This window comes from Phyllobates terribilis, unplaced genomic scaffold, assembly GCF_046119375.1.
Source record: "Phyllobates terribilis strain yellow unplaced genomic scaffold, ASM4611937v1 Scaffold_30__1_contigs__length_15301838, whole genome shotgun sequence".
NCBI classification, from domain to species: domain Eukaryota; kingdom Metazoa; phylum Chordata; class Amphibia; order Anura; family Dendrobatidae; genus Phyllobates; species Phyllobates terribilis.
This window is the reverse complement of record NW_027362790.1, coordinates 2,801,064-2,824,365: the sequence shown is the minus strand read 5'-3', so window position 1 is coordinate 2,824,365 and position 23,302 is coordinate 2,801,064. Positions and strand designations below refer to the sequence as shown.

Genomic DNA, 23,302 nt, shown 5'->3' with positions numbered 1-23,302 from the left:
AATACAGTGTAGCAGACATAATGACTTCATGGAGGATCTTCTAAAATTCACTCTTACTCATAACTTCTTTCTTATTGACAGGCAGTACTTCCTCCAGCTCAGGGGTACTGCGATGCAGAGCCCCTGTGCCCCCTCATATGCTAACTTATCCCTGGACTGGTGGGAGGAATCCACAATATTCAGAGATGATTATAAGTGGTGGCATCCATATACTGGGGTATGGTACAAATATATTGACTACACTTTTATCATCTGGTCGGGGACAAGTGAACAATCTTTTTAATTTGTCGAGGAACTATGCATCAATAGAGTGGGCCTTAGATTTACATCTGAATTTAATTATAATAATAATTTTTATTTTTATAGCACCAACATATTCCGCATCACTTTTCAATTTTAGGGGGGACTTATACAGACCATACAGACTTTACAGAATAAGCTTAACTCAGATATTAAAAGGAGTGAGGGTCGCAAGCTTACAGTCTATAAGGAAATAGGGGAGACACAAAGGTAAAATGTACATATATTCTATAATACAGCTATATTATACTAAATAGGGTAAGTACATAACTCTACATGAACTGGTCGCCAGCCAGTATGTGTACAGAACAGATAGAGGCTAATCAGTGCATGGATTGTATGAGCATGATTTTGAAGAAAATTTTAATATGGGCCAAACTGGGACAGTTAGATAAGTGTGTTGAGGTGATGGGCCGGTCTAAAGAAATGGGTTTTTATGGCACGCTTAAAACTCTCCGTATTGGGAATTAATTGAATTAACCTGGGTAGTGCATTCCAAAGAATTGGTGCAGCACGTGAGAAATCTTGGAGACGGGAGTGGGAGGTTCGGATTACAGAGGATTTTAGTTTAAAGTTATTAGCAGAACGGAGGACACAGGAAGGGTAGTAGACTGAGACGAGGGAGGAGATGTAGGGGGGTACTGAAGCATGGAGCGCTTTGTGGGTGAGAGTGATACGTTTATATTGAACTTTGTATTGGATGGGCAACCAGTGCAATGACTGGCACAGGGAAGAGGCATCGGTGTAGCGGTTGGCGAGGAATATGACCCTGGCTGCTGCATTCAGGACGGATTGGAGAGGGGAGAGTTTAGAAAGAGGGAGACTGATTAGTAGAGAGTTGCAATAGTCTAGACGAGAATGAATAAGAGCTACAGTAAGAGTTTTTGCAGAGTCAAAAGTAAGAAAATTTCTGAATCTAGAGATGTTTTTGAGGTGTAGATGATATGAGGAGTGAAGGAAATATCTGAATCAAGTATGACTCCAAGACAAGCGGGCATGTTGCTGGCGAGTAATGGTGGAGCCACAAATGGAAATGGCTATATCGGGCACAGGTAGGTTAGTGGAGGGAGGAAATACGAGTAGTTCAGTTTTTGACAGATTCAATTTTAGATAGAGAGAGGACATAATGTTAGAGACAGCGTAAAGACAATCACTGGTGTTTTGTAATAATTCCGGTGTGATGTTTGGAGAAGAGGTGTATGATTGGGTCATCAGCATAGAGATGGTACTGAACACCGAATCTGCTGATTGTCCAATAGGAGCGATGTATAAGGAGAAAAGAAGGGTGCCTAGGACTGATCCTTGAGGAACCCTGACAATAAGGGGAAGGGGAGAAGAAGAGGAGCCAGCAAAAGATACAGTGAAGGAGCGGTCAGAGAGGTAGGAGGAGAACCAGGAGAGGGCAGTGTCCTTGAGGCCGATAGAGCGGAGCGTAGTGAGGAGGAGCTGGTGATCCACAGTGTCGAATGATTCCGAGAGATCCAGAGAAATTGCAGGGAGTAGTGACCATTAGATTTAGCTGTTAGTAGATCATTAGGGACTTTAGTGAGGGCAGTTTCAGTAGAATGTAAAGAGCGGAAACCAGATTGTAAAGGGTCAAGAAGAGAGTTATCTGAGAGATAGCAGATTAAGAGTGGACCAGGCATTCCAGGAGTTTAGAGATAAAGGGAAGATTGGAGACAGGTCTGTAGTTAGCACCACTGTTCTGGTCCAGGGATGGTTTTTTTCTTCTTCTTCTTCCGTGACTGGTTCGAACTCAGAAAATGAGCAAGATGCAGTGTGGGAGGGAGGAGCATGCATTACATTTGAGGATTGGGAGAAAAGTTTCTGTCAGATATGGTTAATTTTCTCTTTGAAATAATTGACCAGATCGTCAGCGTTGAGGTCGGTGGTCGGGGCCTGTGCTGTTTGATTGAGAGAGTGAAAAGTGTCAAACAGGCTTTTAGGATTATTGGACCGTGAGATGATGAGGTTGTTAAAGTAGGTTTGTTTGGAGAGGTGAAGGGCGGATTTATAGGTTTTAAGCATAAATTTATAATGGAGGAAATCTTCGGCGAGATTAGATTTTCTCCACAGCCGTTCAGCGCACCTGGAGCACCGCTGGAGAAGACGTGTTTGCGGCGTGTTCCAGGGTTGTCGCCGTCTGTGTCGAGTTGTTCTCTATGTAGGAGGTGCAGCTTCATCCAGGGAGCATTGCAATGTTTCGTTATAATGCTTCAGTGCAGAGTCCGGACATGAGAGGGAGGAGATTTGGGCCAATGATGTTTGCAACGTTTTCATAAATTTCTGGGTGTTAATGGATTGTATATTTCTGTAAGTGTGGAAAGTGGGGGTGTCCTGAGCAGGGGGACAGTCCTTGACAGAGAATGAATGAAGGTTGTGATCAGAGAGTGCAAGAAGAGCGTTAGTAAAGTCATCTATTGAACAGAGCCGGGCGAAGATCAAGTCAAGAGTATTTCCATTTACATGTGTACAGTCATGGCCAAAAGTATTGAGAATGAGACAAATAGTAATTTTTCCAAAGTTTACTGCTTCATTTTTTGTAATGGCAATTTGCATATACTCCTGAATGTCAAAGAGTGATCAGTTTAACAGCAATTACTGTACTTGCAAAGTCAATATTTGCCCAGAAAATGAACTTTAACCCCCAAAACACATTTCAACATCATTGCAGTCCTGCCTTAAAAGGAGCAGCTAACATCGTTTTAGTGATTGATCCATTAACACAGGTGTGGGTGTTGATGAGGACAGGGCTGGCGATCAATCAGTCATGATTAAGTAAGAATGACATCACTGGACACTTTAAAAGGAGGCTGGTTCTTGGTATCATTGTTTCTCTTCAGTTAACCATGGTTATCTCTAAAGAAACACGTGCAGCCATCATTGCACTGCACAAAAATGGCCTAACAGGGACGAGTATCGCAGCTACAAAGATTTCACCTCAGTCAACAATCTATCGCATCATCAAGAACTTCAAGGAGAGAGCTTCCATTGTTGTCAAAAAGGCTCCAGGGCGCCCAAGAAAGACCAGCAAGCGCCAGGACCATATCTTAAAACTGTTTCAGCTGCGGGATCGGACTATCAGCAGTGCCGAGCTTGCTCAGGAATGGCAGCAGGCTGGTGTGAGTGCTTCTGCACGCACTGTGAGGCGGAGACTCTTTGAGCAAGGGCTAGTTTCAAGGAGGACAGCAAAGAAGCCACTTCTCTCCAGAAAAAACATCAGGGACCGACTGATATTCTGCAAAAGGTACAGGGAGTGGACTGCTGAGGACTGGGGCAAAGTCATTTTCTCTGATGAATCCCCATTTCGATTGTTTGGGACATCTGGAAAACAGCTTATTCGGAGAAGAAGAGGTGAGCGCTACCACCAGTCTTGCCTCATGCCAACTGTAAAGCATCCTGAAACCATTCATGTGTGGGGTTGCTTCTCAGCCAAGGGAATCGCCTCACTCACAGTCTTGCCTAAAAACACAGCCATGAATAAAGAATGGTACCAGAATGTCCTCCAAGAGCAACTTCTCCCAACCGTCCAAGAGCAGTTTGGCGCCCAACAATGCCTTTTCCAGCATGATGGAGCACCTTGCCATAAAGCAAAGGTGATAACTAAATGGCTCATGGAACAAAACATAGAGATTTTGGGTCCATGGCCTGGAAACTCCCCAGATCTTAATCCCATTGAGAACTTGTGGTCAATCATCAAGAGACGGGTGGACAAACAAAAACCAACAAATTCTGGCAAAATGCAAGCATTGATTATGCAAGAATGGACTGCTATCAGTCAGGATTTGGTCCAAAAGTTGATTGAGAGCATGCCAGGGAGAATTACAGAGGTCTTGAAGAAGAAGGGGCAACACTGCAAATATTGACTTGCTGCATTAACTCATTCTAACTGTCAATATAACCTATTGGTACTCATAATATGATTGCAACTATATTTCTGTATGTGATATAAACATCAGACAAACACTAATAAAAACCAGAGGCCAGCAGATCATGTGAAAATATAATTTTGGTGTCATTCTCAATACTTTTGGCCATGACTGTAGGATAATTAGCAAGCTGTGAAAGGCCTAAGGAGGAAGTTAGAGATAAAAGATCAGCGGCAGATGGGGAGACGGAATCGCCAATTGGGATGTTAAAGTCTCCCATGATGAGGGTGGGGATGTCATAGGATAGAAAATTTGGAAGCCAAGTGGCAAAATGATCCACAAACTGACGGGAGGGGCCCGGAGGGCGATACACAACCGCCACTCGCAGGGAGAATGGCCTGTAGAGTCTGACTCTGTGGGCCTCAAAAGAAGGGAAGATAAGTGAGGGTGCTGGGGGGATAACCTGAAAAGTACATTTTGTTTAAAGGGGCAGACCAACACTAATTATTACCTGTTGATGTTCCTGTATGTACTGATCAAGTTAGTTTGGAATGGGACCCCAGGGTCACTCATCTACCATAAACCTTCAAGCACTAATAAACTATTGAAGTGGGATAACCACCACCCCCATCCCCATACAAAGAGGAAAACCCAAGGGCCAATTTTTACGGTTGAGAAGGTACTGCTCGAATGTCACAGATTTTAATATACAGGCAATAGACCTGAACACCAGATTAAGGGATAAAGGGTACTCATGGTACATTTTGAATTCCGCATCATCATTTGCAGAAAAATGGGAGAGAAGAGAGACACTCCTGCATACCAATCCAAGAGACCAAGAAGAAGATTGGACTACACGAGTAAGAAAAACTTATGGCAATCAGAGTGACTGTATCTTTCATATCCTCAGAAAACACTGGGATATACTTGTGGTCGACCCGGACCTGAGGGTGCTGTGGAAGCTACTCCCACAATAACTTTCAGAAAGGGTTGGTCAATTAGGGACAATTTAGTGCACAGTTTCTATAAAATACCTGCCCCCAAGGGGATTTGTCTAGATAGAAGAATCTGCGGTTTCTTTAGATCTGGAGAATGTTGTACATGTAATTGGATGAGACCATGTAAATCTTTCTCAAGTTCCTCCATGGTTAAAATCTTTTTCCAGTGGTATTATTCCAGCTGTAAAACCTCAGGACTACTATATATGGTCACATGCACCTGCCCCCTAGAATATGTAGACAAGATCAAGAGGGAGTCTAGGAGGAGAGTAGGGGAGCATTTGGGCAATATACGCCATGGTCAGGAGATCCCATTAGTGAGACACATGAACAGTGCACATCGAGGTGAAACCGGAGACCTCTCCTTTTGTATCATTGAGGTGGTTAAAGCCAATGTGAGAGGAGGTGATCACAATAGATGTATCCTCTGAAAGGAAAGTGAGTGGATTGTTAGACTGGATTCTCGAGCCCCTAAGGGACTCAATGAGCAAATTTCCTATGCCTGATTTGTGGGAATACAGCCCCATTCTGGATTATATTTTTGGATTGTATGCTCTACCCATTGCTAGTCAGTTCCCTGTGAATGGGGTTCACATATTGTTGTACTTCACCGAGATATCTGAGCTTCTATATCAGAATTATTACTTATCAATTATATTCCACTTATACTATTTCGTCATTGACAAGTGTGGTGAACTCTGTGTATCTCTAATTGTGCAATAGAGGTCAAATTTGTCCATTTAGGAATATACTGTGGGCCACCATCCCATATTTTTGTGGTGATAAAGTAGATCGACATGCCTATTACATGATGGGAGGATGTGCAGTACTTGTTTTTAGTCTCCCATGATGCTGATCTCAGAGATAGGATTTTTCTATGTTGGTGGTATGCAATCCAATACCATATGCGATCCGGCGTGGAACGCATGCTTCCGGACATGCGCATTCGCAGATAGGAGACCGTGATGCCCTCCGGCATGGAACGCACATGTCCGGGCACGTTTGAGCTTTCTGCCCGCCCGTTGTTTTGTGCTGGATTGTGGGGCGTTCTTGAGAATTTATTTTTGTTCCATCTTTCTTTAGTTGATCCCACTGATGCATCAGATAAGTCCTCAGAGAATTATAATTAGAGGAACCCATGGACACATTAGGATTTGTGAAGCTGACCTCCGCTCTCCCCTGTTTCCTTTGAATTTATTGTGTGACCTGTATTTCAGAACAGTAGCTCCTGGTTTGTTTAATTTCCATGTGTAAATTGAATTTGACTCGTAGTCTTTGATATCTCTCTCAAACGTAGTTTTTTTGATGTCTGAGATGGCATCCTCCAGACTTTGCAAATTCTTTTGCATATTTTGTTTGAGTTTTGGATCCAAAAAGGCTTCTACACCAGGCGGAATAAGCAAGAAACAAATATCAAACGCAATGTAACTTGGTTATCCTATAAGGGGTTTTTAAATGTGGACATACACCCTGTAAAGCATGCAACTATGTTAATAAAACCGACACATTTGAAGAAAACATAACTGTACAGCAATTTTCAATACACAATTTCATCAATTGTACCACTATAGGGGGTCATTTATTTAATAGAGTGTATAGAGAGTTAACTACAATACGTGGGATGCACGTCAGGTCCGCTAAAAAAATGTATTAGAAGACATTAATCTATTTGGCAGTCGGCACCACACAATCTAAATCACTGAAATATGATACGGGGGGCAATGGTAACTGTGCAACAAAGCACTTAAAGAAGTAGGTAGAGAAAAGCTTGCACAGTGAGATAATGCACATCCAAAAATAATAAGAATTACTACAAATAATAAATAGCAACTTTATTTCATGTAGGGACACAAGTGGTTAAAAAACATACGACCCCTGACGAAGCTAATGTAGTAGTGATACACGTAGGGCATAGATACCTACTGAGGGAGTCCACGGTAGAGAGGTAAGCCCTACGCGTATCACTACTACAGTAGCTTAGTCAGTGGCTGTATTTCTCTTGCTGATCAAAAAGGTCATAGTATTTGTATAACCCTGAATGCTGAATTCTATTCGTTTGGAAACAATCATGTTTACTGTGCTAATGACAAATTGTACTAAGTCAGCTGAAAGTTTATTTACAACAGCCCCTGTGATACCAACTATGTAAATAGATTAGCTCAAACAATGATAGGTGATCCCTGCACCTTTCACCTCTTTTACCTGGGCTTTATGACCTCACACAGATGTAAATATAAACAGGGATGTCTGTAGTGCTGTAGACGGAATGAAATTTGGGACAGAGAATCACGGAACATCAGAAGGACTTTGGAAGGAAAATGGGAGACATCCTTCAGGAAAGTAGATGGATTGCATTTCATCTAAAGAGACACAGATTTGTATTCTACATGATTCTAGTCTAAGGGTATCAGCCCTCACTGGAAAGTTTCAGATCTGCTCTATTAACCATCAGAGAGACCATGGATACTTTTGGGAAGTCCAGGAGAGGATGAAAAAGTCACTTGGCCCCATGGATATGCTGTTTTGGTGTTGTTAGGAGGGACCCACCGGTCACCTAGAACCCATGGAGAAATTTGGAGTTGCCAGGAGGGACCCACCGGTCGTCTGGTCCCATGGAAACTCTCGGAGAGGCCAGGATGGGACCATCGGGTCTCCTGGTCTTGTACCTCGATGGACTGTTGACTTCCTAATCTTGCCGCTACCTTCTCTCTGTGGGGGCCCGCCAGAAGTGGAGGGCCATTGGTTGAGGTAGTTGGCCCTGGACGTCTCCAAAGTCGCAGCTGTTCTATCCCAGGTGGGCGGAGATGGAAGGATGAGACTGTGTAATGTACCATCTTGGGTATTTGCTGGACTGTTCTGTATGTTTAATGTCCGCTTTGTGGTTCAATAAAGTATTGCCACACTGTTTTACCCTCACCCTGTGTTGTTTGAGTAGCGTTTCGCCCACAGAAGACCCCGGGTCTTTACAGTCCCTGACCAGGGCGGCTCATGCTGTATTCTTCAGACAAGGTGCATTAAATAAACAGTGAGCTGACCTCCCTCTCCATTTTCTCATTATATGCATGTTTTCCTTAAAGTGACAAATATTTATTTTTGCTAAAACTGTGATATTTTCACTTTAAAACTTTTTTTAAACCTTTTTTATAAACTTTTTAAAATAACTCTCATTAGTATGATCATACAACACAGAAGCTTTTGATTGCTCAGGTGATGCACTGTACTACTGTAGTGCCGTGTATTATCACTGCCTGTCAGTGTAATACTAACTGCCCCATACACATGAGATAAGTGTTGGCTGAAGGATCATTTGGCAGATGGCTATCTCTCCAGACTCCCCCATACACAAATATTCCAGCTTTCCTGTGGTTTGTATGACTGACTGCATCTGTAGGGAGGTCCCCAAATACATTATATAGTCGACCAAAATCAGTGCTTCCATGTAACTTTAGTCTAATGTTTATGGAGGTGTTAAAAAGTAAGTTATGGAACTCTGCCTCTGGCCCGGCCTAATAGACTTTTGTACATTACAGGCTCAGTACTTGGGGGAGGAGGGCATTCAGCCGAACTCTGTCACACCTTCTTAAATGCCTTGTTTGCTTTTTGCAGGAGCAAGTGGTTAAACTGCCAGGGATTTTATTGCAGCCACACCTGTGCCATCCCTGAGGTGTACATCTATGTTCTGGTGCCCAAAAGAGTTCATAACATGTTAAAAAATTACAAAATGTGTCTTCTGCTTTTTGCATGTTTTTTCTTTTTACAAGAATTGTTGGTGCAAATTTTCTTTTGAAACCTTTTAATATTTGCTTTTTTGTTTTTTGTTTTCTTGTAATATAGGAAGGAAAGCCTAAGGCTAGAAATAAAACCCATAATACACTGTACATGTAGACTTTAGTATCAAATAATTTCTGTCTGCGGCATTTGTTCAAACAAAACAGCTTTTATAAAAGCCTCAAACTTCTGTGTGTGAATCAGACCTGAGATCTAACTTGATAGAAGATTACAGTTCGGGGAAGACGGGAAACATTCATACAGACGGCCAGTGGAGATGTAGTCAGTGACGGACTGTCTCCAAATATGGTTTTAGATCCGTAGTAGAAGATGTTTCCTCATCATGAAGTAGTTATTTCTCATGTCACGCAAAATAAATATCTCCTGCAGTATTGCTAATGCCAATTCCAGTGACGGAAAATGAGACGAGAATTATGGAAGGTGAGTCTATGAGAAACGTATTCAGCTGCAGACTCCGAGGAAGAAACTGCTTGTTGTCTGTGGCCTAAAATATAAAGGTTTTATTACTAGATGTAAAGAAAAAGCTAAATAAAAAATAATAAATCTCCTCATATGTTTCCCTTATTATCTCCAGTAATTGTATTATTACACAGGATTTTTATGATGTTACCTCGGCTCATCTTCTTCTCGTTCAGGACTCTACAATACCGGATCCTCTCAGTGAAGATCGTCTATATAAGAAAATTTTCCTGATTTACCTATCAAAGATGGATATGGACACGGACAAGATGGTGGAGAGGATATTACACCTCACCCTAGAGATTCTCTTCCGGCTTACTGGAGAGGTGAGAGATTCTGATGACATCACATTACATCATTCTTATCTATGGGGATAACAGACGGACAGAACTGGAGAGGTGAGGACTCTGGAAATGTCTGTAGTGAGATTTATTAATGTGTCTCTCAATAACCAGAGGTTAATCATGGAGCCTCCACCTCACCCCCTAAGACGTGAGGACATCAATGACCAGATCCTAGAACTCGCCTATAAGATGATTGAGCTGCTGACTGGAGAGGTGACACTGCTGGGAATGCTGGGACATTATACAGTAACACTATGAAGGGATCGGGGAGATGACGGTATCATTGTATGTATCAGGTTCCTATAAGGTGTCAGGATGTCGCCGTCTATTTCTCCATGGAGGAGTGGGAGTATTTAGAAGGACGCAAAGATGTGTACAGGGACATCATGATGGAGGTTCCCCAGCCCCTCACATCACCAGGTAATAGACAGGACTAAATACACACGGCCTATAATTATCTGTATGTAAAGAATGAATTCATTCCCTGTATGTGTTTCCTCCAGGTCTATCCAGTAAGAGGACAACACCAGAGAGATGTCCCCGTCCTCTTCTTCCACAGGACTGTGAACAAGAAGATCCCAATGTTCCTCGGGATCATCAGGTAGATGGAGAGAAGGTGTCATGGGATCTCCCCTATGATGTGTAGACGGCTGTGAAGGTCTTGTGCTCCGTCTTGTTTTATCCACCAATATTATATGTTTTATACTTGTGTAATGAGAACGGTGGAGATGACAGGATTAGATCTGATCATACATGTGACTTCTCCATCTGTCTGTGACTTTTACAATATTTGTTTCAGGGTGAAGATCTGACCCATATTAATACTACAGAGACATATGTGAGGGGTGATGAGCGGTGTAAGGAGGAGATTCCTTCATATGACTACCCAGGTGAGTAGTAACCACTAAATGCAGAGAAGTCACAGATTCTTCTCAGTCATCGGCTGTGGCTGCTTTATCGGTGGTGTAGTCCGGCCGTATCACAATCGTGTGATCACCATTTTGCCGCTAGACCACAACATTCTCCTCCGTCCGAAATTATTCAATTTACTTTGTGTAATTTTAAAAGCCCTTTTCTATAGAACTTATAACCTGGAGGATCTACCTACCCCCTGGGATTAGTAGACGCTGACCGTTACCTGTCCAGATCTGTAAACTACAAAGCCAAATGACAGCGTACGTAGAAAGTGCAGACAAGTGAGAAAATCACTTGAAGAAAAATATTCTGATGGGTCTGTAAGAGAAAGCGGAGGGTAATGATGCTGTTGGCTTCCTAGATCCCTGATATCTTATTGGATGAATCCACCTTCTCTCCGCTCTGTGCGGCTGAATGTGCTCATATGGTCCCTACAAGATCAGGTCCAGTCTTCTGGCCAAACTTCACTTTTATGATCGACAATATTAAATGTGCAGTGAGGGCCAAGTGTGAATTTCTGTACAATAACAACGGAGTTTCCCTTTATCCTGACTTTTCAATTTCTTTTTAAACCAACTAACTTCAAACAGGATCTTGATAAACTACATCAATAACATTACACTTGTGCCATGATATGTCTCTAAGCTGTGCATGGCTGATGGCTGAAATATACATTTATTCATTCCTGCAGGAGATGTGGTGGCATGGCTCAAGCCCTGGTTTCATGGATTCACTCCACGTCATAAATTACATTATGTTTTCAGTCCTAAAGAATTCAGATTCCTGCACAATCTGTCCTGAAATGGGGGCACTAATACTTTCTCTACTCTTCTGGTCAGGACTCATCATACCTCCAATGGTCCACCATATATGAGTTTAGTGTTGGATTTCTCCCTTCATACATACGTTGTTGTTGGGGATGTTACATGTTTATATGTTCTTTCTTTTTTTTACAAGTTCATTCTGTATGATAGTCTGATTGTGGTGGGATCGGCCGGCCTCACTTATGTGAGTCTGTAACTCCCTGGTCGTCTTTCAAAAAGATCTCCATTGCTTCTTCCAAATGCCAGAAATCTAAATTTAAGACACCTCAGCTTTGCAGTATTGTAAAAAACTTCACTTTAAATGTCTAATATTTCTTCTTGACACTCATGTGACAGAAAATATTGTCCCTTACGATAGTTTAGATTGCCAAGAGCCACCGAGCCCCAGACTCTAATTACCCCAGAGAGGTTTCTCCACTAGTTGCTCATTTTTCTCTGATGGAGACTGTTGAGTTTGATCATTTCAGTAGATGTTTTATTGTCTATAGTCGCAGTTTTTGACTTCAGTAATCCTCTGATTTAACCCCTTCCCGCAGACAGTTTTGTGTTCCTAATCAGGCCCCATTTTTCAAATCTGACGTGTGTCACTTTATGTGGTGATAACTTTGGAATTCTTCACAAATGATAATAGGAAACAAATGGACCTTACAAATTATTTTCCAACTTCTCCTGAATCTGACAATCCCCTATATACGGTTGTACACTACTGTCTGGGCACATGGCAGGGTAAGAAGGGAAGGAGCGCCATTTAGCTTTTAGGAATGCAGATTTTCATGGAATAGTTCGCAGACGCAATGTATTGGGGGAGCTGTTCATGGTCACCTGGCAGCTCAAAAGATGGCCACCACAAACAGGCTTGTCACTATCTACTCCATTTACAGATTTCACAAATTACTTTGCTCATCACCCTTTAACCCCTCTATATGGATCTGGACTTACACAGAGACCCACTAGGCTTGGGCCACGGTGTTACCTGCTGTTCTATGGTGTGAGATGGGTAGAAGAATAGTCAGGTAGCCGGGTCAGAACCAGGAGGGCAGAGAAAATACTAAATCAGAAGACACGAGAGTAGTCAGTAAACGGGCCGAGGTCACAACAGGAAACAAATACACAAGCCGGGAGCTGAGCACAGAGGACTGAACCAGAGGAGAACAAGGCTGGATCTGGCAGCTTCCGGCAATATGCTTCCAGCTTTAGTAGGGTGCGGTGCTTTCCAAATGGCTGAAGCAGGGAGCAGATTACTCCAGCTGGACAGCACACACACCCATACTGCCAGACTGGAGGGTACTACTGGTCCCAGGTTACCTAATCTTAGTGGCTGGACAGAGCCTGCGCCTTTTACTCCATATTTGGGAGGCAGAATGAACAAACAGTTGAACACCACGCTCCACTGGTTCATCCTATGAGGTTTTCTATTAGATGGTCATTGTCCTGGTGAATAAGTGAATTTTTTTTTATAGAACTTGCCTTTTTTTACAGACAGTGTAAGTAGAAATGTTCAAAAATATAAAATTCAAGGCTTTTTTATTAAAAAATAATAGTTAGTTTTATTCTTGGCAGATAACTGTACCTGGAGATCAGAGGGACAGCTGACATCTTCAATTTTCAAATCAGATAATTTTCAGATCCCACAGGATACAATTGAAGTGAATGACATTTCCCCAGATATACCATCATCCCTTCACAGCAAAGATCTGTCATCCGGTCCTATGAAACAGGTCCTGTCTTCTGATTCATTACCGACTACTAAGGAAAATCATAGTCACAAAATAAGCATTAAAAAACAAACTGCTCCTAATGCAAAGAAACCATTTTCACATTCAGAATATAGAAATAGTTTTCCTCTCAAAAAGTCTTTTCTTAAACATCAAAAAATTCACACAGTGAAGAATAGATTTTCTTGCTCCAAGTGTGGGAAATGTTTTAATCAGAAATCAAATCTTGTTAGGCATGAGAGAACTCACACAGGAGAGAAACCATTTTCCTGTTCAGAATGTGGGAAATGTTTTGTACAGAAATCACATCTTATCGCACATCAGAGAACTCACACAGGGGAGAAGCCTTTTTCATGTTCAGATTGTGGAAAATGTTTTACAGAGAAATCATCTCTTCTCAAACATCAGAGAACTCACACAGGAAACAAGCCATTTTCATGTTCAGAATGTGGGAAATGTTTTGTAAAGAAATCATATCTTATCGCACATCAGAGAACTCACACAGGGGACAAGCCTTTTCCATGTTCAGAATGTGGAAAATGTTTTACAGAGAAATCAACTCTCATCAACCATCAGAGAACTCACACAGGAGACAAGCCATTTTCATGTTCAGAATGTGGGAAATGTTTTACAGAGAACTCAAATCTTATCAAACATCACAAAACTCACACAGGGGAGAAGCCATTTTCATGTTCAGAATGTGGGAAATGTTTTATACAGAACTCAACTCTTATCACACATCAGAGAACTCACACAGGGGAGAAGCCTTTTCCATGTTCAGAATGTGGGAAATGTTTTACAGAGAAATCAAATCTTATCAAACATCAGAGAACTCACACAGGGGAGAAGCCTTTTCCATGTTCAGAATGTGGGAAATGTTTTATAGACAAATCACCTCTGATCAAACATCAGAGAACTCACACAGGGGAGAAGCCTTTTCCATGTTCAGAATGTGGGAAATGTTTTATAGACAAATCACCTCTTATCAAACATCAGAGAACTCACACAGGGGAGAAGCCTTTTCCATGTTCAGAATGTGGAAAATGTTTTAACCAGAAATCTAGTTTTCTTAAGCACCAGAGGACCCACACAGTGGAAAAGCCTTTTTCATGTTCAGATTGTAGAAAATGTTTTAACCAGAAAGCGCATCTTGATAACCACCGGAGAACCCACAAAGGGGAGAATGCTGCAACTACACACAACTAGTCTCTGTATAGACAAGAAAGGCCCTAACTGCACAACTAAAAACGCCACCACAGACCTAACTCCCTAATAAGCCGTTGAGGAGTTTCTCATACCTCCTGAGGAACCAGAGGGGAGGCTGCAACACACAGTCAACAAGGGGAAAGTAAAGTATGAAGATCCATGACCTAGGACGCAAACCCAGCTTTCTGACACTAGGCACTAAATTGTGACCCAAAATCCTTTGCTAATCTTCAGATTTCATAATGTCTTGCACACAGTCAAGGCACCTAGTGCCAGAGGCAGCAAAACAACCCCAAATCACCTTTGAACCTCCACCATATTTGACTGTATGGGTTGTAAATTTATTGATTATGCTGCGCACCTTGGACAAAGGAACATGCTTTTCCCTAAAGATGGACTTATAACCTTGAAATTGTTGATATTTTTCAACAATTTTGGTTCTCAAGTCCTCAGACAGTTCTCTTCTCCTCTTTCTGTTTTCTCCATGCTTAGTGTGGCACACATATGCACACAATGCAAAGATTGAATCAACTTCTCCCTTTTTTATCTAGTTTTAGTTGTGATTTTCTTATTGCCCACACCTGTTACTTGCCACAATTGCATTTGAACAAGCTTCACATGCTTGAAACAAAGTTGTTTACCCACAATTTTGGCAAGGTGCCAACAATTTTGTCCAGCCTATTTTGTGTGAAATTATGTTCAATTTGCCTTTTTTTCTCTGTTTTCTTGTGTTGTTCCAATACACGCAAAGGAAATAAACGTGTATAACAAAACATGTAATTGCAATAATTTTCTGGGAGAATTACTTCATTTTCTGAAACAATTTCAAGGGAGCCAACACTTTTCACCATGACTTGTTTTTGTTGCCTTTTTATTTGTTGCAGCATTTCATCCTCTACGTGTTCAGCTATACATTAGGAGGCTTGTAGCAAAGTCCAATTAGCAGCTTTCCATTATTGCCATGTCCATGTACATTTACCCAGACTGATTCTACATCAGGAATGTAAAACTCACAACATGAAAACTTTGACAAAGTCGTGGGCCAACCAGTATACAGTATAATGGGCCCCACATCCTCCTCCATACATAAGAAACTAGAGGAAAAAACTTCAAGTCAGAGTCCCATATAATAGTGAAAAAATTACAAAATGTTATTAATTATAATTTATACAGGAAAAAAATATGAATCGCAGAAACAGAGACCGTTAATAGTAAAACAATGGAGGAGCACTAATGAGGAGCATGAGACAAATTAACATGATTCTTTTCTGATGTAAATACATAATTGGGCTGCCAAAAAATAAGAATATATTGTTAAAATGCAGTGAAGCATTCAATAAAAGTGCAGGTGCTTGTGAGGTAGGTCAGAAGTAGTTGCTATATAAGAGGTTAGTCACACCGCTGTCTATATATAGGGACTAATATAGATAGCTCATACCGGGGACAGCAGATCATTATAAGTGGTATCCGTGCCCTGACCTCTTAGGCTACAGGATAAAAGTATATCCTAATACATATTAAAGCCTAGAAAATGCACCTAAGTAGGAAAAAAAGATTAAAGAACGGCAGCAAAAAGAGTGTAGCATGAACCCTATAAAATACTTACAGCCAGTGGATGTGAACACGCCCCTCAATTACGCTCACCCTGATGCGCGTTTCGGCACAGATGCCTTCATCAAGAGGTGGCGTTAATGAAGGTGGGTAGGGTTTAAAAAGGACCCTTGAGCCAATAGAAAAAGGGGTGTGTAGTCTCTCGGCCAATGGGTGTGGGGACGGCGTGGCATGACACATGGCAATCACTGCTACACCGCCGCATCCAAGGCAAACGCATCATATGATCCATCACACCGCAAGCACGTGGGGAACCACGTGACCGCACGTCATGGAGGATAAATTGATACGGCCAACGAGGACACCACAGAGAACAGTGAAGCATGAAGTATAACACGATTATATGAGATCATAGTATAAATGCATAATAACATATAAGAAAATATCTCTCAAAATATCAATCTATAAATGCGAAATATATACAATAATAACTGGACAAAAAATGCGCACACAGAAAAAAAGTTACAGATCTTGAGAGACAATACAGTGCCAGCAATTATGTCCATATTATCCAATAGCAGAATGGAAGTCCGCAACGTTATTGACAGATAGAAATTATTAACTACTACCCAACCATACTACTCTGCTCAAAAAAATAAAGGGAACACTTAACAGAATATAACTCCAAGTAAATCAAACTTCTGTGAAATCAAACTGTCCACTTAGGAAGCAACACTGATTGTCAATCAATTTCACATGCTGTTGTGCAAATGGAACAAACAACTTGTAGAAATGATCGGCAATTAGAAAGATTCCCCCCTATAAAGGAGTGGTTCTGCAGGTGGGGACCGCAGACCACATCTCAGTACCAATGCTTTCTGGCTGATGTTTTGGCCACTTTTGAATGTTGGTTGTGCTTTCACACTCGTGGTAGCATGAGACAGACTCTACAACCCACAGAAGTTGCTCAGCTAGTGCAGCTTATCCAGGATGGCACATCAATGCGAGCCGTGGCAAGAAGGTTTGCTGTGTCTGTCAGCGTAGTGTCCAGAGGCTGGAGGCGCTACCAGGAGACAGGCCAGTACACCAGGAGACATGGAGGGGGCCATAGGAGGGCAACAACCCAGCAGCAGGACCGCTACCTCTGCCTTTGTGCAAGGAGGAACTGGAGGTGCACTGCCAGAGCCCTGCAAAATGACCTCCAGCAGGCCACAAATGTGCATGTGTCCGCACAAACGGTTAGAAACTGACTCCATGAGGGTGGTATGAGGGCCCGACGTCCACAGATGGGGGCTGTGCTCACAGCCCAAGACCGTGCAGGCCACTGGCGCCCTGTGCTCTTCACAGATGAAAGCAGGTTCACACTGAGCACATGTGACAGACGTGACAGAGTCTGGAGACGCCGTGGAGAGCGATCTGCTGCCTGCAGCATCCTTCAGCATGACCGGCTTGGTAGTGGGTCAGTAATGGTGTGGGGTGGCATTTCTTTGGAGGGCCGCACAGCCCTCCGTGTGCTCGCCAGAGGTAGCCTGACTGCCATTAGGTAATGAGGTGAGATCCTCAGACCCCTTGTGAGACCATATGCTGGTGCGGTTGTCTCTGGGTTCCCCCTAATGCAGGACAATGCCAGACCTCATGTGGCTGGAGTGTGTCAGCAGTTCCTGCAAGATGAAGGCATTGAAGCCGTAGACTGGCCCGCCCGTTCCCCAGACCTGAATCCGATTGAGCACATCTGGGACATCATGTCTCGCTCCATCCACCAACGTCACGTTGCACCACAGACTGTCCAGGAGTTGGCGGATGCTTTGGTCCAGGTCTGGGAGGAGATCCCACAGGAGACCATCCGCAACCTCATCAGGAGCATGCCCAGGCGTTATAGGGAGGTCATACAGGCTCGTGGAGGCCACACACAATACTGAGCCTCATTTTGACTTGTTTTAAGGACATTACATCAAGGTTGGATCAGCCTGTAGTGTGTTTTTCCACTTTAATGTTGGGGGTGACTCCAAATCCAGGCCTCCATTGGTTAATAAATTTGATTTCCATTGCTGATTTTTGTGTGATTTTGTCAGCACATTCAACTTTGTACAGAACAAAGTATTCAATGACAATATTTCATTCATTCAGATCTAGGATGTGTTATTTCAGTGTTTCCTTTATTTTTCTGAGCAGTGTGTGTGTATATATCTATATACAGTGAAGGAAATAAGTATTTGATCCCTTGCTGTTTTTGTAAGTTTGCCCACTGACAAAGACATGAAGAGTCTATAATTTTAAGGGTAGATTAATTTTAACATTGAGAGAGAGAATATCCCAAAAAAATCAAGAAAATCACAGTGCCCCTGACGAAGCATCAGCAATACGGCGTTGGGGTGGTGTGAGGGGGCCGGGGTATGCTCTGAATACGTTTTCTCTTTTGATGCCTCTGGCTGTAGCCATTATGGGAAGGTGTCACAGCTTTTATTTGAGTTTTATCTCTTTATATATGAAATTAATATTTGTTATCATTTTAATACATGTATATTTATATATATTTAAAAAAAATATTTCCAAATCAGACAATGTGATTTTCAGGATTTGTTTTCTCATTTTGTCTCTCATAGTTGATCTCGGCCTATGATGTCAATTACAGGCCTCGCTCATCTCTGTAAGTGGGAGAACTTGCACAATTGGGGGCTGACTAAATACTTTTTTTCCCCACAGTATACATATACTATATATACATATATTATCCCACATGAATATTGCTCCACTCGTGTGTGTGTGTGAGTATATATTATTATATATATATATATATATATATATATATATATATATATATAGTGTGTATATAAGACAGTGTGCTTTGCTGGAGGGGGAAGGACTTTTCTCTGAACAGAAGCTCAGTCTGGGCAAATCAGAAGCAGATTTACAATAGTTGTGTAAAGGTGGTGTATACAACTCGTAACACCAGTTCCCTTCTGTCCTATCAGCTGAGGTTACCAGGGTTCATCATAGCTCTTAGTCAGTGATGGGGGAAAATGGGAGAATACAATAGGCTGGTGCTATCAGTCCCCCACATCGGGGGCTGGAGATGCCCCTCTTGGACTGGATGTAAAATCACAAGACACATGTGCTGTCTCTCTCTTACTCCATGGACACAATGACGACCATATCTGGTTGATACATTACAGACCAAAAGTTTGGGCACACCTCATTTAAAGATTTTTCTGTATTTTCATGACTATGAAAATTGTAAATTCACACTGAAGGCATCAAAACTATGAATTAACACATGTGGAATGATATACTTAACAAAAAAGTGTGAAACAACTGAAAATATGTCTTATATTCTAGGTTCTTCAAAGTAGAAGGGAAGGACCAAATGTATGACCATGGGAACATGGGGGAAACCCAACAACTAGGGAAAGTGAGAGAGGAGACCCCCTAGGCAGATCTTACAACACCCTGACTCCCCTATCGTCCCTAATCACCAAGAAACTCCAAGAAGAAACTAGCCGACTGCTGGAACTCCAGGCCTTAACAGAGGAAAATAGTTCACTGGTGACTCTCTGGAGACACTGTGGGTTTTTAAATATCAAGCAAGGGTGTGTCAATTAGCAGCAGAAAGAGGAGATCACTGCTGGGTCCTAGCGAGAGAAGGATAGCACTACACTACAGGGATGAAAGAATCATAAAGGTGTCTGCAAAGCCAAGCGCAGCGACCTTCTATAGCTGGATCCAGAACGACTGTCTGTCAAACCTGATACACCCATGACACCCTCCCGGAATGTTAGACATAATTATTCCAGCAGCCTTTACCCCCATCGTGGGGGAGGAATAATAACAAATGTGGGATTAGAGGCTTAGAATACATAGGGGCGTGATGGACTCTTAAGTCTTTATATGAGATAGAATAAAAATGATAACAAAGATGGACGGGCACATTGGGAGATGAGAGGAAATAGGATGGGGTTTATTGATAATTACTATTTCACCCTTATTACTATTAACACTGAATGACTGCAGAGGTTGGCACCCTAAGAAGTCCATAGTCTAAAGAAAAGACTTAGAATTCATCATGTCCCTTTGTATTATAAACCTCTAATACCAGAGGAATATCGTTTCCTAAGTGGGGTCACTGTAGTGGGAGAGGGGGTCTGCTGTTTTGGCAGCTACACACAATATTCCAGACAAATCAGCAATCCAGAAACCATATACCGTGGATACGGAAAGTATTCAAACTCCTTTAAATTTTTCACTCTTTGTTTCATTGCAGCCATTTGGTAAATTCTAAAAAGTTCATTTTTTTCTCATTAAAGTACACTCTGCACCCCATCTTGACTGAAAAAAACAGAAATGTAGACATTTTTGCAAATTTATTAAAAAAGAAAAACTGAAATATCGCATGGTCATAAGTCTTCAGACCCTTTGCTCAGGCACTCATATTTAAGTCACATACTGTCCATTCCTTGTGATCCTCCTTGAGATGGTTCTACTCCTTCATTGGAGTCCAGCTGTGTTTAATTAAACTGATAGGACTTGATTTGGAAAGGCACACACCTGTGTATATAAGACCTCATAGCTCACAGTGCATGTCAGACCAAATGAGAATCATGAGCTCAAAGGAACTGCCCAAGGAGCTCAGAGACAGAATTGTGGCAAGGCACAGATCTGGCCAAGGTTACAAAAGAATGTCTGCATTACTCAAGGTTCTTAGGAGCACAGTGGCCTCCATAATACTTAAATGGAAGAAGTTTGAGACCACCAGAAGTCTTCCTAGACCTGGTCGTCCAGCCAAACTGAGCAATCGTGGGAGAAGAGCCTTGGTGAGAGAGGTAAAGAAGAACCCAAAGATCACTGTGGCTGAGCTCCAGAGATGCAGTAGGGAGATGGGAGAAATTTCCACAAAGTCAACTATCACTGCAGCCCTCCACCAGTTGGGCCTTTATGGCAGAGTGGCCCAATGGAAGCCTCTCCTCAGTGCAAGACCTATGAAAGTCCACATAAAGTTTGCTCAAAAACACATGAAGGACTCCCAGACTATGAGAAATAAGATTCTCTGGTCTGATAAGATGAAGATAGAACTTTTTGGTGATAGCGCTTAGAATTATGTGTAGCAAAAACCAGGCCCTGCTCATCACCTGCCCAATACAATCCCAACAGTGAAACATGGTGGTGGCAGCATCATGCTATGGGGGTGATTTTCAGATGCAGGGACAGGACGACTGGTTGCAATTGAAGGAAACATGAATGCGGCCAAGTACAGAGATATCGTGGATGAAAACCTCTTCCAGAGTGCTCTGGACCTCAGACTTGTCGGAAGGTTCACCTTCCAACAAGACAATGACCCTAAGCACACAGCTAAAATAACAAAGGGGTGGTTTTATAACAACTCTGTGACCATTCTTGACTGGCCCAGCCAGAGCCCTGACCTAAACCCACTTGAGCATCTCTGGAGAGACCTGAAAATGGCTGTCCACCAACGTTCACCATCCAACCTGACGGAACTGGAGAGGATCTGCAAGGAAGAATGGCAGAGGATCCCCAAATCCAGGTGTGAAAACCTGTTGCATCATTCCCAAGAAGACATGGCTGTACTAGCTCAAAAGGGGCTTCTACTCAATATCGAGCAAAGGGTGTGAATACTTATGGCCATGTGATATTTCAGTTTTTCTTTTTAATAAATTTGCAGAGGTCCCCCTCTGTACACCTCGTACACGCGCGGCTCCGCTCCGTACACCTCATACACACGGCTCCGCTCTGTACACCTCGTACACGTGCGGCTCCGCTCCATACACCTCGTACACGCGCGACTCCGCTCCGTACACCTCGTACACGTGCGGCTCCGCTCCGTACACCTCGTACACGCGCGGCTCCGCTCCGTACACCTCGTACACGCGCGGCTCCACTCCGTACACCTCGTACACGCGCGGCTCCACTCCGTACACCTCGTACATGCGCGGCTCCGCTCCGTACACCTCGTACACACACACGGCTTCGCTCCGTACACCTCGTACACACGGCTTTGCTCCGTACACCTCGTACACACACACGGCTCCGCTCCGTACACCTCGTACACGTGCGGCTCCGCTCCGTACACCTCGTACAAAGCCGGTTCCGCTCCGTACACCTCATACAAAGCCGGTTCCGCTCCGTACACCTCGTACACGCGCGGCTCCGCTCCGTACACCTCGTACACGCGCGGCTCCGCTCCGTACACCTCGTACACGCGCGGCTCCGCTCCGCACACCTCGTACACGCGCGGCTCCGCTCCGCACACCTCGTACACGCGCGGCTCCGCTCCGCACACCTCGTACACGCGGGGCTCCGCTCCGTACACCTCTTACACGCGCGGCTCCGCTCCGAACACCTCGTACACACGCGGCGCGGCTCCGCTCCGTACACCTCGTACACGCGCGGCTCCTCTCCATACACTTGGTAGACACGCAGCTTCATACACCTCGAACACACGCTGCTCTGCTCCGTACACCTCGTACACGCACGGCTCCGCTCCGTACAACTCGTACACATGCGGCTCCTCTCCGTACAACTCGTACACATGCGGCTCCTCTCCGTACACCTCATACACACGCGGCTCCGCTCCGTACACCTCGTACACACGCGGCTCCGCTCCGTACACCTCGTGCACACGCGGCTCTGCTCCGTACACCTCGTGCACACGCGGCTCTGCTCCGTACACCTCGTGCACACGCGGCTCCGCTCCGTACACCTCGTGCACACGCGGCTCCGCTCCGTACACCTCGTGCACACGCGGCTCCGCTCCGTACACCTCGTGCACACGCGGCTCCGCTCCGTACACCTCGTACACGCGCGGCTCTGCTCCGTACACCTCGTACACGCGCGGCTCTGCTCCGTACACCTCGTACACGCGCGGCTCTGCTCCGTACACCTCGTACACGCGCGGCTCCGCTCCGTACACCTCGTACACGCGCGGCTCCGCTCCGTACACCTCGTACACGCGCGGCTCCGCTCCGTACACCTCGTACACGCGCGGCTCTGCTCCGCACACCTCGTACACGCGGGGCTCCGCTCCGTACACCTCTTACACGCGCGGCTCCGCTCCGAACACCTCGTACACACGCGGCCCGGCTCCGCTCCGTACACCTCGTACACGCGCGGCTCCTCTCCATACACTTGGTAGACACACAGCTCCATACACCTCGAACACACGCTGCTCTGCTCCGTACACCTCGTACACGCACGGCTCCGCTCCGTACAACTCGTACACATGCGGCTCCTCTCCGTACAACTCGTACACATGCGGCTCCTCTCCGTACACCTCATACACACGCGGCTCCGCTCCGTACACACGCGGCTCCGCTCCGTACA

At 43.9% G+C, this 23,302-nt stretch overlaps 1 protein-coding gene across 3 annotated transcripts in view; it reads left to right on the top strand.

The window, feature by feature from the left end:
* The window catches only part of LOC141178750 (uncharacterized), a 44,906-nt gene extending 29,714 nt beyond the window's left edge, over positions 1-15,192 (top strand). For 2 of the 3 annotated variants that reach the window (XM_073660596.1, XM_073660595.1), the window contains exons 2-7: positions 9,592-9,741; positions 9,871-9,972; positions 10,056-10,179; positions 10,263-10,360; positions 10,559-10,649; positions 13,059-15,192. In XM_073660596.1, coding sequence (XP_073516697.1) covers positions 9,664-9,741; positions 9,871-9,972; positions 10,056-10,179; positions 10,263-10,360; positions 10,559-10,649; positions 13,059-14,419 — 1,854 coding nt within the window. In that variant the 5' untranslated portion in view covers positions 9,592-9,663 and the 3' untranslated portion in view covers positions 14,420-15,192. Of the gene's footprint in view, positions 1-81; positions 218-9,591; positions 9,742-9,870; positions 9,973-10,055; positions 10,180-10,262; positions 10,361-10,558; positions 10,650-13,058 lie in introns of all 3 variants that reach the window. The other variant, XM_073660594.1, reaches the window with a different exon arrangement.
* Positions 15,193-23,302: the final 8,110 nt, after the last annotated feature.